This window comes from Hakea prostrata, chromosome 2 (assembly GCF_041222555.1).
Source record: "Hakea prostrata isolate BN-2017 chromosome 2, UWA_Hpros_2, whole genome shotgun sequence".
Classification (NCBI taxonomy): domain Eukaryota; kingdom Viridiplantae; phylum Streptophyta; class Magnoliopsida; order Proteales; family Proteaceae; genus Hakea; species Hakea prostrata.
In genome coordinates this window covers 4,364,650-4,378,430 of record NC_142601.1, presented here as the reverse complement: position 1 = coordinate 4,378,430, position 13,781 = coordinate 4,364,650, and the positions used below count along the sequence as shown (strand labels likewise).

Below are 13,781 nucleotides of genomic sequence, written 5' to 3'. Positions count from 1 at the left end.
CGGCAAAATTGAAAGTGTGGAAAACTCGCGGATTCGTGTGAAAATTCCACTTGGTGACACAAACAATGTAATAGTCAGCAATAACGAAGCAAAATATGATTAAAATGCAAGAAACATGAGAGAAAAGCGACATATCGACGATACATCGTCGACCTTGTATTGGAGGGGGTATTTTGTCGCCCCACTCCGACATGGCGAGATATCCCTGGCACTTCGAACCATGCATGTACATCTCATCTACATATTAAATGACTGTTAAAAATAAGAGAATATATTTTCTATATTTACTGAAGTAAAAGAACACGTGTCAAAGCAAAATTGTACGTGAATCGTTTACATACTGGTCGGTGGTCGAGGGTTGGATAAAACTGGTTGACCGTTGGAGGCGTTGATATCTCAGGTTACAGGTACTAAAAAATTATTGCAGGAGGAGAAAATGTGACCACTTTTACCTTCTTGATTTTCTCGTCTCATAATCGTCCACTTCATAATCATTCTTTGCAATCTTGATTTTCTTGTGAATTGAACCTTCATTTCCGACTATATTTGAGTGTGAAAATAAATGTACACGAGGACTATGGGTTACCTTCCAAAATCAATGACCCTCCTTATGTAGACATGCAGAAAATAGAAAACCATCATCATAGTTAGAACCATAGCAAAAATATTCTATCAACAATGCCCATAATGGATGCAACAAGGCTGCCTTGGATTAGGCTTTTAAACCCTAATCTTACAAAACCAAGTTAAATATTCTATTCGATTGTATTCCACGAAAGAATAGAACAATCTATAATTTCATAATATTACCCTACATTGATCAAAGAGTTTTTAACGTGTGGGTCTCCTTAGTGGACCACAAATTAATGTTAGGTCCCTTTAGTACAATATATTACTGGATGTGTCATCAGGCAACCCAACTACAACACAGTAAACATCATGTTGTTAAGTATATTCAAATTTAAAAGTAGAAAGACCAAAATGTCCCTAAGATTATTTTATATATATATATATATATATATATATATATATATATATATATATCATATATATATATAGAAAGATCATATGTCCCTCATATTATTTATATATATATATATATATATATATATATATATATATATATATATATATTTCATTTTAAGGATATATACTATTAAAACCATATATTAACACAATTTATTAAATAACCATAGGGACACTTTAGTTCTTTCATATTCGAAGTTTAAAAATACTTATCGGGCTAACAGTGTTAGTCTACTTGGGATCCACACGTGATATATTACATTAAAGGAACCTAACATTAGTTTATGGTCCATTAAAAGGACCCACACGTTAAAAACTCTTTATCAAAAATATCGTACATGGTCGAGAAGGTCAACGTTGACTTAACCCTGATCCTAAATCCAATGCCACCCTAACCTAGCCTTGCTCAAGGCCAAAATTTCAAAACCCAAACACTATTCAGGCTCAGGAAGGCCAAGGTAAGTTGAAGCCATTTAGGCCAAAACTTTAATCTATTGCTGCCTGTGAATGTAACCCTAGGTTTCTTTAAGCAAGCTTTAGCTAAACTAGGAGCTTCAGCTTCAATATGGCTATGAAAGTTGGAATTGTTGCCTAGCAACACCAAACTGAAACTACCTTCCACAAGCTAGAAAATCCAAAGGACCATCTAGTTTTCTTTAGTTTGTTTGTCAAAATGTTTTGGAATTATCTTGGCCTTAATTTAGAATAACTAACACCCACCTATAATCATTGAACAAACCTGAGCCTTCCATTGGAGCTTTTTTTTCTCTACTAAATGTGGGAGATACTCATAGCTCTGATTTGATTAGGTAATACCTCATGTGATCAATTTGTCCTTTTTCAGCATGAGAGGTTACCCTTTCAAATTTTGGTCCGAATGGATTCTCCTCCTTTGGTTTTCTTTTTCATATGTATATACATTCATTATTAAAGTATCGATAATGAAGAAGAAAAAAAATATAGATTCATGATGAAAATACAAAATAATCAAGAAGTATCAAAGACAAAATTCTCAGGTGTAGAGGTTGTTCTATTTTCACATGGATGAAGAAAATTTTGGCTCTAATCTTATCAGCATTTCTATTTTAAACCATGTAATGCGAAAATTCTCAACCAAGAACCAACATGCACAACAGCACAAGATGTATATCTCTTTCCCCCTAATTCCAAGTATTTAATTTGATTTTTAGTATAAAAAAAAACTAAGTATTTAATTTGGGTGGCTCTAATTTACAAAATAGTCAATAGATAATGACAAAGTCAACCAAAAAAAGAACAAATCTCATCGGTATAGATAGAGAGTAATATGTATTATCCAAACACTTCTCCATCACACAATGGGGGAAAGGTCTATATAAGATTTATCAGAGGTTCCACCTCTGAACTATTTTATTAATACTAAGACGTGAGCTTCATACCTATTATATACTGAAGAAATATCAGAAGAGAAGTATATGCTCCCTGACTAGGAGGTGATCCAAACTCATCGATATAAGCTTGAGTAATTTAAAAAAAAAGAAGAAATAAAAGAAGGTTGCTTCATCGGCAATGATCGCCAGCTCCCGCAAAGAGGTCACATGTTTGCAGGTTCGACACTCTCGGTGATATATGTAATAGTCGCACTGTCTAATATAAAGCTAATAAAGCTACCAATTCAAAAGGATTTTTTTTCATCTTTTTTTTTTTCCTATTTTTGGGTAAACCAAGGTATATTTTTGAGATCTTTTGAAATGTATTTCGAATCCGGATCATCACCCCCGTCGGGGAGCACAGGTTTTATCACCACAAAATCGATTGGCCCCACCGCTGAAAAACTCCCATCACCCACCCCTGGCCCCTCTGTATTTTGGGGTGGAAAAGCCGTCGGGGAGCACAAAGTGCAGATCCGGACTCTGTATTTCTCATATAGTCATATACATATGAAGAAAAAAAAAAATTGCTTTTTGTATTTACTGAAGTAAGTGGACACGTGTCAGAGTGAAATTGTACGTGAATGGTTTACGTACGGGTCGGTGATGGAGGTTTTGAATATATAACTGGGTGACGGTTGGAGGCGTTGACATCTCAGGTAACGGGTACTAAAAAAATAGAGCAGAAGGAAAGAAAAGTGATAGATTCTGAGAATAGAGAAGACAGTGAGAGAAGTGGAAAGCCTCTAAGTCCATCAAAAACACGACGTGCAAGCGACTTAAAATTAGTGTTTACCCACAATAACAATAACAGACGATGCAATCATTCAAAATTCGTTTCCTATTAATAACAACCATCAATACAACTCACTACCTCCTCACCACCCCATCTGACACCAACCAGAAACGGTGGTGGGTTTTCTTCCGCTTCTCTTGGGAACTTTCTCTTCTCTTTCCTTTTGTCTTCCTTATTCCAATATTTCTCTTACAATCCCTTTTTTCCAATCTTTCTTCCTCCATTGCTGCGATTGGAGGAGAACAGAATTGTAGAGCAATTGTGGAACAGGGATTTTTAGCTAACAATATTGCTAACTTTCATTCTTTAGAGGTACAATGGCATTTCTTTCCTCAAGTTTTTTTTGTTCTTCTGGATCATTTCCCAATTCATGTTTTGGTTTGGTATAAGGGATTAGAGCCTAGAGGAGGCACATTTTCAAAGTTGAACCCCCTGGAATTCGTTTTTCTAGGATGGGCACAAGGTATTTGGTTAAATATCAACTGTGAACCTTAGATTAATTATGAATGATGTGTTCCTGTGTTTGAGTTTTCTGGAATTTTCATGTGTTTCTTGATACATATTGGATGGTTTTTCACCTTGTATGGCTAAGAGACTTATTTCCTTGATACCCTGTATGCTCGTCGGTTGGTAAGCCAATTTCTTTTTCACTTCCAACTTTAACAAAAATTACAAAAACACTTATTGTCAGGATAGGAAAAACAGCCAGGAGGTTCAAATTCAAGATCTCCTACTAGGTGTGGGCGTACTGCAACAAAAGCATCACCAACTTTAGAGGTACGATGGCATTTCTTTCCTCAAGCTTTTGTTGTTTTTTTGACCATTTCCCAATTTATCTTTTGGTCTGGTATAATGGATTAGAGGAAGCACATTCAAAAGTTGAGGCTCTGGAATTCGTATTTCTAAAATGGGCACAAGTTGTTTGGTTAAATATCAGCCGTGAACCTTAGATTGATTATGAATAATGTGTTCCTGTGTTTGACTTCTCTAGAATTTTCATGTGTTCCTTGATACGCATTCAATGGTTTTTCACCTTGTAAGGTTAAGAGACTTCTTTCTAATTCGGGATGCATAAATACCCAAGTCGTCAAACATAGAATATGCTTGTAGGTTGGTATGCCAATTCTTCTTCAATTCACACTTAACCAAAATTACAGCAACCCTTATTGCCAGGATTGGAAAACAACCTGGAGGTCCAAACTCAAGATCTCCTACTGAGTATGGGCTTACTGCAACAAAGCATCACCAACTTTGCCAGGCTACCATCAGTAGGGTTCACGTTATAATGGTTAACCCTTACTACCTATATTACTATGGTGGTTCAGGAATCAAATTCTTTCTGATGGGCCTACAGTGTTATGCTAAGTCCCTTTTCCTGATGTTTATTAAGAAATTTAAAGCTTTGCATTTCTGGAGAAGAAACATCTGTCTCTTTTAGTCATATTTGTAACATGATAAATCCTGGTGCTGATCAGTTGCTGCTATATACTGCTTTCATGGGTGCCAAGAAATGGAGCTGTTTCACTGATATTAATTATTTGAGACCTTCCTTTTGACGTTTGATACTAAAGAAGGGTGAAACACACATACCTTGGCATTTTGTAGTCTGAATTGACTGCCAGACCTATTACTGGATGAGCTTAATTGGGTTGATACATTCATTAACCGTGTCAAGATCGACTAAACAGATATGTGAATTGCTATTAAAAGATTTATTTCTGTGGATCAGTTTGCCGAGAGCCATGATTATTTGACTATTGTCCCACCAGTCTATTTCCCCTATCAAGCATGGAGCTTGTTTCAGTATGCTGCTTGTTAGCTTTATATTTCACAGCTTTCTAACAGTCTAAAAGAAATGTCCCACTTTGAGGCTTCCACACAAGAGGTCAAACAGTTTCTATTCATAATTTTAGATATAAAAGCAGTTTTACCCCTTAATATCATCAGAGAAGATTCACATTCCACCAATGTGAAAAGAAAAGTTTCTGCATTTTTCTTTCTTATTCAGAATCTTATCCTCCCTCCAAACTGCCCCTTAAGACACATTTGTGGTACCAAAACACATATTTCCTCTTTGTTGGTCAGATGACAATAAATCATAAACAACATTTCCTTCACTTGACTCTGGTTAAAACTGATGTATGTTAATTTTTGTTGTTGCAGGCTTGCAGCCGTGGTGTTTATATGTCGTGCAAAGCTGAATGGCGGGCCTTGTCGTGGATTGGACAATCTCAAAAAAATGTACAGATTTGCATCTAACCAGAGTTTCTCCTCCACTCTCCTGATCTACGCTTGACTACTTTACTTGAACAACAGTAAGTTCATTTCCCTTGCCATAGCTTTCTCCCTTCATGTTTTGTTCTTAGATTCAACTGGTTGCAGTTCTTGAGTTATATATAAGTGGATGAATGCTCATGGTTGTTACATTTGGTGACTGGATAACAAATGCTCTGATAATTTCAGCAGGGCCTATTTGGGTGACATGGTCACTCGCAGTGTTCTCTTGGAGATTTTCATTTATACTACTAAATCTGTGTGTTTTCTAGATATTGTGTTTTTGTTTATTTTAAGGTGGACCGTTGCGCATCGTAAGGTTGCTCTATTGCAACCTAGTGGTTGCAGGTTCAAGGTGGGAAACAGCCTCTCTGCAAAGCTAAGGCTGTGTACACATGACCCTCTCAGTGGTGGAAGCCTAATGCACTGGGTACTCGCTTGTGTGTTTGTCTATTTGTTCATATTATTATTCCTTTCTCTGATGCAGTTATATGTTATTTGAGGTTTGGTACTAGAGTAGATTCTATTTTGTTTCCGACTTTTTTTTCTCTCTCACTTTCCTATTTGGGACACTGGATTTTCTAGAATATATCTTATCATCCTGTAGCAATATCACAGTAGGTGGATGGGTATTGAATTAGAGAGCAGGAATTTGTAGATGCTTTTCATTTAAGATTTTTCCTAATTTGAGAATTTTTGGTTGAAATTGCAAGACTATCAAAATTGAACATACAAGAATCAACTCGGTACAAAGACTTGATTCCCCATTCTTATCCCAAAAGGATATGATCATAATTGATCATGCTTATATGTGAAAAGGTTTCTATCTTCATGAGTTTCACAGCATCAAAGACATTGATGTTTTGTTCACAAGGAAAGAAACCAAGCTGGAATTTCCAAAAGTTCTAACTCTGTAGTTTTACCACTTCCAAATTCCCTTGGCTAATAATATGGTGTTGCTTCGTGGATTATAATGATCTTCAGTTCAAAATTTTCATATCCACCTTTGGTTTATCAAATGTCACACTTTGATTACAAAAACTGACTAAACCTTTGGAAAAATCAAGGAGTGACACTTTAACTTTGGTGATCTTGGTTGTACATGGGATCTCAACGACAGCTAATTTCTCTTCCTGCTTTGTCCTGCAGATATTCCATTTGGCTTAAATTTACACCTCCTTGAAAGTTCTAACTTCATTTGAGATGAAGGGTGGTCGAGAAGATTCAGATCACTCTGATTCTTCACAATGGATACTTGAAAGCATTGCGATTTCTGGAGGTATGGAGCCAATGGTGGATGTTGATATTAACAACAATCAAGTGTTCCCAGACCCAAAATCCTCCAGAAAAATGAGCTTCAAGGTGAATAAAAGCAACGTGAAAAATGTCAATGGAAATCTGGATAAGGCACCACAATTGGGTAGAGCATGCTCAGGTGCTTCAAGGGGGCTTCAGAGTTTACGGTTTCTCAACAGGACAACCACAGGTAAGGAAGGCGATGCGTGGAAGGCAGTTGAGAGGAGGTTTAATGAGCAAGCAAAAAATGGGAGGCTCTCAAGGGATAATTTTGGACGTTGCATTGGTTAGTTCTTTCTTTCTTCCTCTACCTTCCCACCACCCCCACTTGAAAAAAAAAAGAAGTTACCCTAATGAAACTTAAATTGAATAATTTATTTATCTTGAAGGCATGGGTGATTCAAAGGAGTTTGCTGGTGAGATCTTTGATGCCTTATCAAGGCGCCATGTTATAGATCCCAAGGATGGTATAACCAAGGAACAACTAAGGATGTTTTGGGAGGAAATGTCAGATCGGAATTTTGATTCCCGCCTTAAGATATTCTTTGACATGTAAGAACTTTTTTCTCCTTTCACTCTTTGTTTTGTATTAAGTACCTGGTGCATTTTCAAGAGGGCGTAAAGAGATTTAGAAGCATTGAAGCAAGTCAAGGTCAAAGCTTTAATTGGCCTGCTATTCTGTTATGTTGTGCCTATTGTGAAGCTAAAACTAGCGTGCCTATTGTGAGGCTGAAACCAGTCACCTTTAGGATTCAATACATGTTTATTTGAAACCTCAATGGCTTTCTCTTTTTTGTTAAGAGAAACCTCACTGACTTTGAAGCATGTCAAGGGGAAGTTGACTATTTTAACTGATTTCCTTTTGAGAGACAAGCTCTAGACAGCCAGTTTACTTTTTGCTTCTTACCAATGTTCTATTTTTCCCTTGGTATAGTATGAATTTGTACCACATATAAGTTGGGCTATCTGTTCCTTAAATGATTGTCATCCCTAATATCCATATTTTGTGGATTAGACCTTAAAACATTCAGTATCAACCATACAGCATTGGATGAAGAAACAAACAGCCCTATTGGAATATATGTTAATGAGTAGCTACTGTGTTGTATTTTTTTAGGTGTGACAAGAATGGTGATGGGAAACTCTCAGAGGATGAGGTCAAGGAGGTGAGGGTTAGAACCTTGTGAGTTCTTCATCATCTATATCTTCACAAAACTAAGCTTTCTTGATTTCATATAAAGGTGATTCTGTTGAGTGCCTCTGCAAACAAGCTAACAAATCTCAAGGGACAAGCCTCAACCTATGCTGCTCTAATCATGGAGGAGCTTGACCCTGATCATCTTGGATATATAGAGGTGAGAAGGTATTCCAGGATCTATTTAGTTTCCAGAAGACAAAGAGAAAGGGGGGGGGGGGGGGAGGAGAAAGAAGAAAATGAAAGAATACTGACATCTGTTACTTATTTTTCTTTTTGTTCTCTTTTTTTATTTTTATATATATACATAGATTTGGCAATTAGAAACGCTACTCCGAGGGATGTTGGGTTCCTAAAGAAAATGAGCAGTTTGACAAGAGAAGCCAGACACTCTCCAAGACAATGATTCCAAAACGGTATCGAACGCCAGTTAGCAGATGCCTAAGCATGGTATCTGAGTTTATCCATGACAACTGGAAGAGAATATGGCCCATTGTGCTATGGTTAACCATAAATTTGATCCTTTTCTCTTGGAAGTTCTACCAATACAAGCACAGATCAGCTTTTGAAGTTATGGGCTACTGTGTCTGCATTGCCAAGGGTGCTGCAGAGACACTGAAGTTCAATATGGCTCTCATTCTCCTTCCTGTGTGTAGAATCACACTTACAAAGCTCAGATCAACATTTCTTGGTATTTTCATTCCATTTGATGATAATATCAACTTTCACAAGGTGATTGCACTTTCAATTGCTATTGGAACTTTCATTCATGGATTTATGCACTTAGCTTGTGATATTCCAAGGTTAGTCTCATGTCCAAATCCAAAGTTCATGAGGGAAGTTGGACCTAATTTTGATTACCAGCAGCCATCATACGGCGATATCATAGCTAGCATTCCGGGTACCACTGGCATTGCCATGGTCCTGATAATGGCATTCACATTCACGCTGGCAACCCATTCATTTAGAAGGAATGTTGTGAAGTTGCCCTGGCCATTCCACCATTTGGCAGGGTTTAATGCTTTTTGGTATGCACATCACTTGCTTGTCATCGTCTATGCCCTTTTGATAGTCCATGGTTACTTCCTTTTCCTGACCAAGGAGTGGTCCAAGAAGACGGTAAGATAGCAAGTTGTTTTAGATGCAAAAATCTTTAGAAAGTCATTATATGCCTGCAACTGAAATGCAGTTTCTGCTGTTCTTTTTTCTTTTCTTTTCACAGACCTGGATGTATATCAGTGTTCCAATTCTACTCTATGCTGGTGAGAGAATGATCACATCATTTGAGAGCAGCGATCGTGTCAATGTGATTAAGGTTTGTACTGTAAAATGTTGTGCCCTTCAAACCAATGCAGCATACACTTGCCCTCAGCCAACAATTGAACTAATGTTGTCAGATGGATTGTCCTAGACTGATACTAGTCTCGACTGTTCTGGTTCTTCCAGACAGTTCTGATCTAACTTGGTTGATTTGAACAATCTGATACTTTTTTTTTTTTTTGGGTGAATAAACTTTACTAAAAACAAGAGAGAAGGAAATATTCAAGGGATGGAAAAGGGGGGTGGGGGAGCTGACCAGCATTCAAGAGGGAGACTGGTGGGGAGAACTAATACCCCATGTAACAACAATGAGCATGTTCCTTGGGGTATCAACAATAGGGGGATGGGTAATAGATTGAAGTCTAGAAGATACATTAAAGCAGATGGCTTTCCAAATCAAGTCAAGAGAGTTTGATTTGGAAGTCCATCTTGAAGGTTCTGCTCCCACCACAAATGGTAGATGGTGGCATAATAGACTAGCTTACCAACTCGGTCACAAATGGTGGATTCCTGAAATGTTCTCAACACCCAAGACCAATCTCGTGCTAAGCCATAAGAACGTCTCGAATGAGGCCAAATGGAAGCAAGGACTTTCATCCAAAGGGAGCTACCAAATAGGTAGATGACGAAGAGATGTTTAAGGTCCTCCAAAACCATTCCAACAAAGGATGCAACCAAGACTGGTAGGGATATGGTGGCTAATGAGGAAAAGTTGGGTAGGGAGGCCGCAGTTAAGGGCTCTCCAGAGAGTGAGGGAATGGCGAGGAATGTGACCTTTGAACCAAACCAAGGGGGTTCAAAGGACCGGGGGGGGGACGGAGAGCAAAGATGGTTCCAAGCAATGGAGGAGGTGAAGGATTTGGTGGGGGGAAGGGAGCCAGATGGTGAGGGCAAGATGGATGTCCGATATGGAGGGGAGGGAGGACGAGACTTGTGTGAGACTAGGTTGGGGGAGGGGGGACCAGGAAGCATCCCAAATAAACGAGGAGAGGGGGATAGACTTGGGAATACCGGACTTTTACACTAAGCCGCAGCCAAGGAGGTTAAAAAGGATGCCCATCGGATGCCAAGGATCAAGCAAGAAAGATACAAAGGAGCCAAAGGAGATGTGGAAGGAGATAGCAAAGAGGGCAAGTGGTCTAAGGAGTGGTAGTTTTCTCCAGACCCAAGAAGGATAGGGAGGAATAGGGGCAGTCTAGATAGAGTCAGATTTGAGGAGATAGGAGTAGACCCACTTGACCCAAATAGAATCATGCTTAGAAACAATACTCCAAATGAGTTTTGCAGCTCTACTTTGTTGGTCTTGTCTTTCTTTATCTCTTTTACGTATAAAACTGGTAACTGTTCTATGAGCCAGTGAGTTGATCCCTGGTAACTGTTCTATGAGCCAGTGAGTTGACAAGGGGTCCGTTGGACCAATCCATAACCTGTCTTCTGAATTCAGTCAATTTCTGCCATCATAACTCAGGGATCCATTAATCATGCAATTTAACTCAGTTAAGTTTCAAATCCAACTTAGCTGAGTTATCAATTAGCAGTAGATTTGTTTAAAGCATAATTTTATCATTTTCCATGATTAATGAGGTGGATAATTTGGTAAGCTCAGTTTCTTCTTCAATTTTTAGTATTTCTCTTTAACTGAAACTCAGGGGAACTGAATTTTCAAAAGCTGTATTATTACTTGGAAATTAGCATGTCTGTCTGACTCAATCATCTTTCAAATTCATGTCAATTCAAGCTTCTATGCTTTTCATTGTTTGAAGGGACAAACTAAACAAGTCCTGCCTGTTGTATATTGCAGGCCATTATTTACACAGGCAATGTCCTTGCACTGTACATGAGCAAACCACCAGGATTTAAGTACATGAGTGGGATGTACATTTTTGTAAAGTGTCCAGACATATCACCTTTTGAATGGTATATCATCAAATGTCTTGTTACTGTTCATGGGACTAAAGAAGAAATATTTCATGCATCCAACTGAAAATTTTCTTATTCTCAGCTCTTTGATGTGTATAGGCACCCCTTCTCCATCACTTCTGCACCAGGAGATGACTACTTGAGTGTTCACATCCGAACCTTGGGGGACTGGACAACAGCACTCAGAAAACGATTTGAACAGGTTATAGTCCAAGCTCTATTTGTTTATGCCTTACTCTCATTGGATTTAACTAAGAAGAGCTTTGACCAGCTAGATGATCATACACATCAACTCAAATTCTCCTTGTGAGTTACTTGCCATAATGTTTTTCATGTTTAGGAAAAAGCTACAGATTTTATGGATGTGAATCATGTGATCATCAATCAAGTCTGTTATGTTGCTCAAGAGATCTCCTTTCCAGTTATTTGGTAATTTTCAACTTCTTCGGAAAGATCTCTGTATGGCAGACTTGTTTGGACACTGCCAATCTTGATCCATATTGGATCATCCAGCACAATACTGGCTGTCTTTGAGGAAAACTTTGCTGTTGAGCTGTTGGTTGACCACATGATTTAAAACCCATTAATGTGAGGACACGGTTCGTCAAATCTTCTAGGCAGAGACATAAGATATTGGTTGATCATAATGTCTTTAAGTGAACTAAATAAATAGTTAAGGTAGTTTCATGTTATATAAATGATCACTGACCACTTTGTTTGTTAAGTTCTGGGACAGAGCAAGTATGTGAGGAGGATTAAAACATGTCTCAAGAGGGTCAGAGTAATGCAGAAGTTAATTCCACAAATCTTTAACGTGTGACAGTAGGTTTGTAGCATTTCATAGATTTTAACTTTCTCACATTTGATAACAACTCTGGGTGCACCCATCAACCCCCAACAAATAAAAATAAAAATAAATAAAATTTAAAGACATAGATAAGGCTCCTTTGGGTTTGAAATTTGATTGATGAGATGCATTCCTCAGAAAAATGTATATACACAATGTGTGACATGTAATGAACTGTACAGAGTTCAGTGACTCATGAAATTCATCAGCACCCTAAGATCACACTTATTTGTTTCTGTCCTTCCTTTCTCCACAGTCACATGGATAATTACCCTTCACTATAATTATTTTGCTTGGGTGATTTCTTAAACTGGTTCTAAAACCTTCAAAGAGGAAAAAGAATGACCTTTGTGCGCTCACCCTGCAGGCCTGTGAAGCACAAGCAACTCAACAAACGAGGGGTGGTCTAACTAGAATGGAAACTACTCAACAAAGGAGGGGTGGTCTAACTAGAACGGTAACCAAAGTAGTGCCAGATTCAGCAGCGCCAGATTCAGCAGCGCCAGATTTAGCAGTGCCAGGTTTTGATCATAAAGAGGAAAGCAGGTAAATCGAGCTCCAGTTTAGCCAGTAAGTCCCCCCCCCCTCCGCGCCAGGCAAATTAGTGACTGACATCCTTCATTAATTGCAGATTCCCTAAAATCCTTGTCAAAGGGCCTTACGGAGCTCCTGCTCAGAGTTACAAGAAGTACGACATTCTCTTACTCGTTGGGTTGGGTATTGGAGCAACTCCTTTCATTAGCATTCTCAAGGATCTTCTGAATCATATGAAGCAGAATGAAGATAACCTAGTGAGTGTGTGTGAGCCATCAAAGGGAACAAAGTTGTTTGAATTAAGAGGTCAGTTATGTTTTGGAGATTAATATCTTCAGGGATCTGTGCAGGGTTACCCAGGCAAACAAGGCAAGGAAAATGGTCCAGAAAGAGCATACTTCTACTGGGTTACAAGAGAACAAAGCTCCTTTGAATGGTTCAAAGGAGTCATGGATGATGTTGCAGAGTATGATCACAACGTAGGTGTAGAATGTAGATACTGCTTCTCGTGAACCTCCTAACCAACTTTATTGAATGGTGACTCATTACATTTCTCTGATTATTGCAGCATATCATTGAAATGCACAACTACTTGACTAGTGTATATGAAGAAGGTGATGCACGGTCTGCACTTATTGCCATGGTGCAGTCATTGCAACACGCCAAAAATGGAGTTGATATTGTCTCGCAAAGTCGGGTAGTTGCTCCTCTCATGGAAAAGGTTCTGTAGAATTGTTAGCTATCATTCTTCATTCTCCTTCTAACTTGTAACTGGAACAGATAAGGACACATTTCGCTAGACCAAACTGGAGAAAGGTGTTCAATGACATGGCACAAACACATAAAGATTCTCGGATAGGTTAGCCTGGTTTAATTTAATCCCACAAGAAAGTAGAGTGCTTAGAAGTACCAAAGTGAATAACAGATTAACAGTACTTACATTCCATCTTCTCTTGTTACTTTCTGTGTGCCTGTTCCTCTGGATACATTTCAACCATTTTAAACTCTTGGTTTTGTGCAGGTGTTTTCTACTGTGGGGCTCCTACCGTGAGCAAAACACTGAAGAAGCTTTGCCAAGAATTCACCCATTCAAGCACCACACGCTTCCATTACCACAAGGAGAACTTCTAGGATAAATTTGTACACAAGAAGTTCCTTGACGTG

At 38.4% G+C, this 13,781-nt stretch overlaps 1 protein-coding gene across 1 annotated transcript; it reads left to right on the top strand.

Moving 5' to 3' along the window:
* Positions 1–3,171: 3,171 nt before the first annotated feature.
* LOC149023355 (putative respiratory burst oxidase homolog protein H) lies at positions 3,172–13,760 on the top strand. Its single transcript, XM_089143896.1, is given in 18 exon segments — positions 3,172–3,543; positions 3,923–4,008; positions 5,395–5,935; positions 6,655–7,087; positions 7,191–7,353; positions 7,919–7,967; positions 8,043–8,156; positions 8,308–8,348; positions 8,350–9,115; positions 9,219–9,311; positions 11,118–11,233; positions 11,336–11,438; positions 12,451–12,629; positions 12,715–12,874; positions 12,968–13,096; positions 13,186–13,314; positions 13,398–13,476; positions 13,639–13,760. Coding segments are annotated over 15 exon segments (2,610 nt in total). The 5' UTR covers positions 3,172–3,543; positions 3,923–4,008; positions 5,395–5,935; positions 6,655–6,708; the 3' UTR covers positions 13,749–13,760.
* The last annotated feature ends 21 nt before the right edge of the window (positions 13,761–13,781 follow it).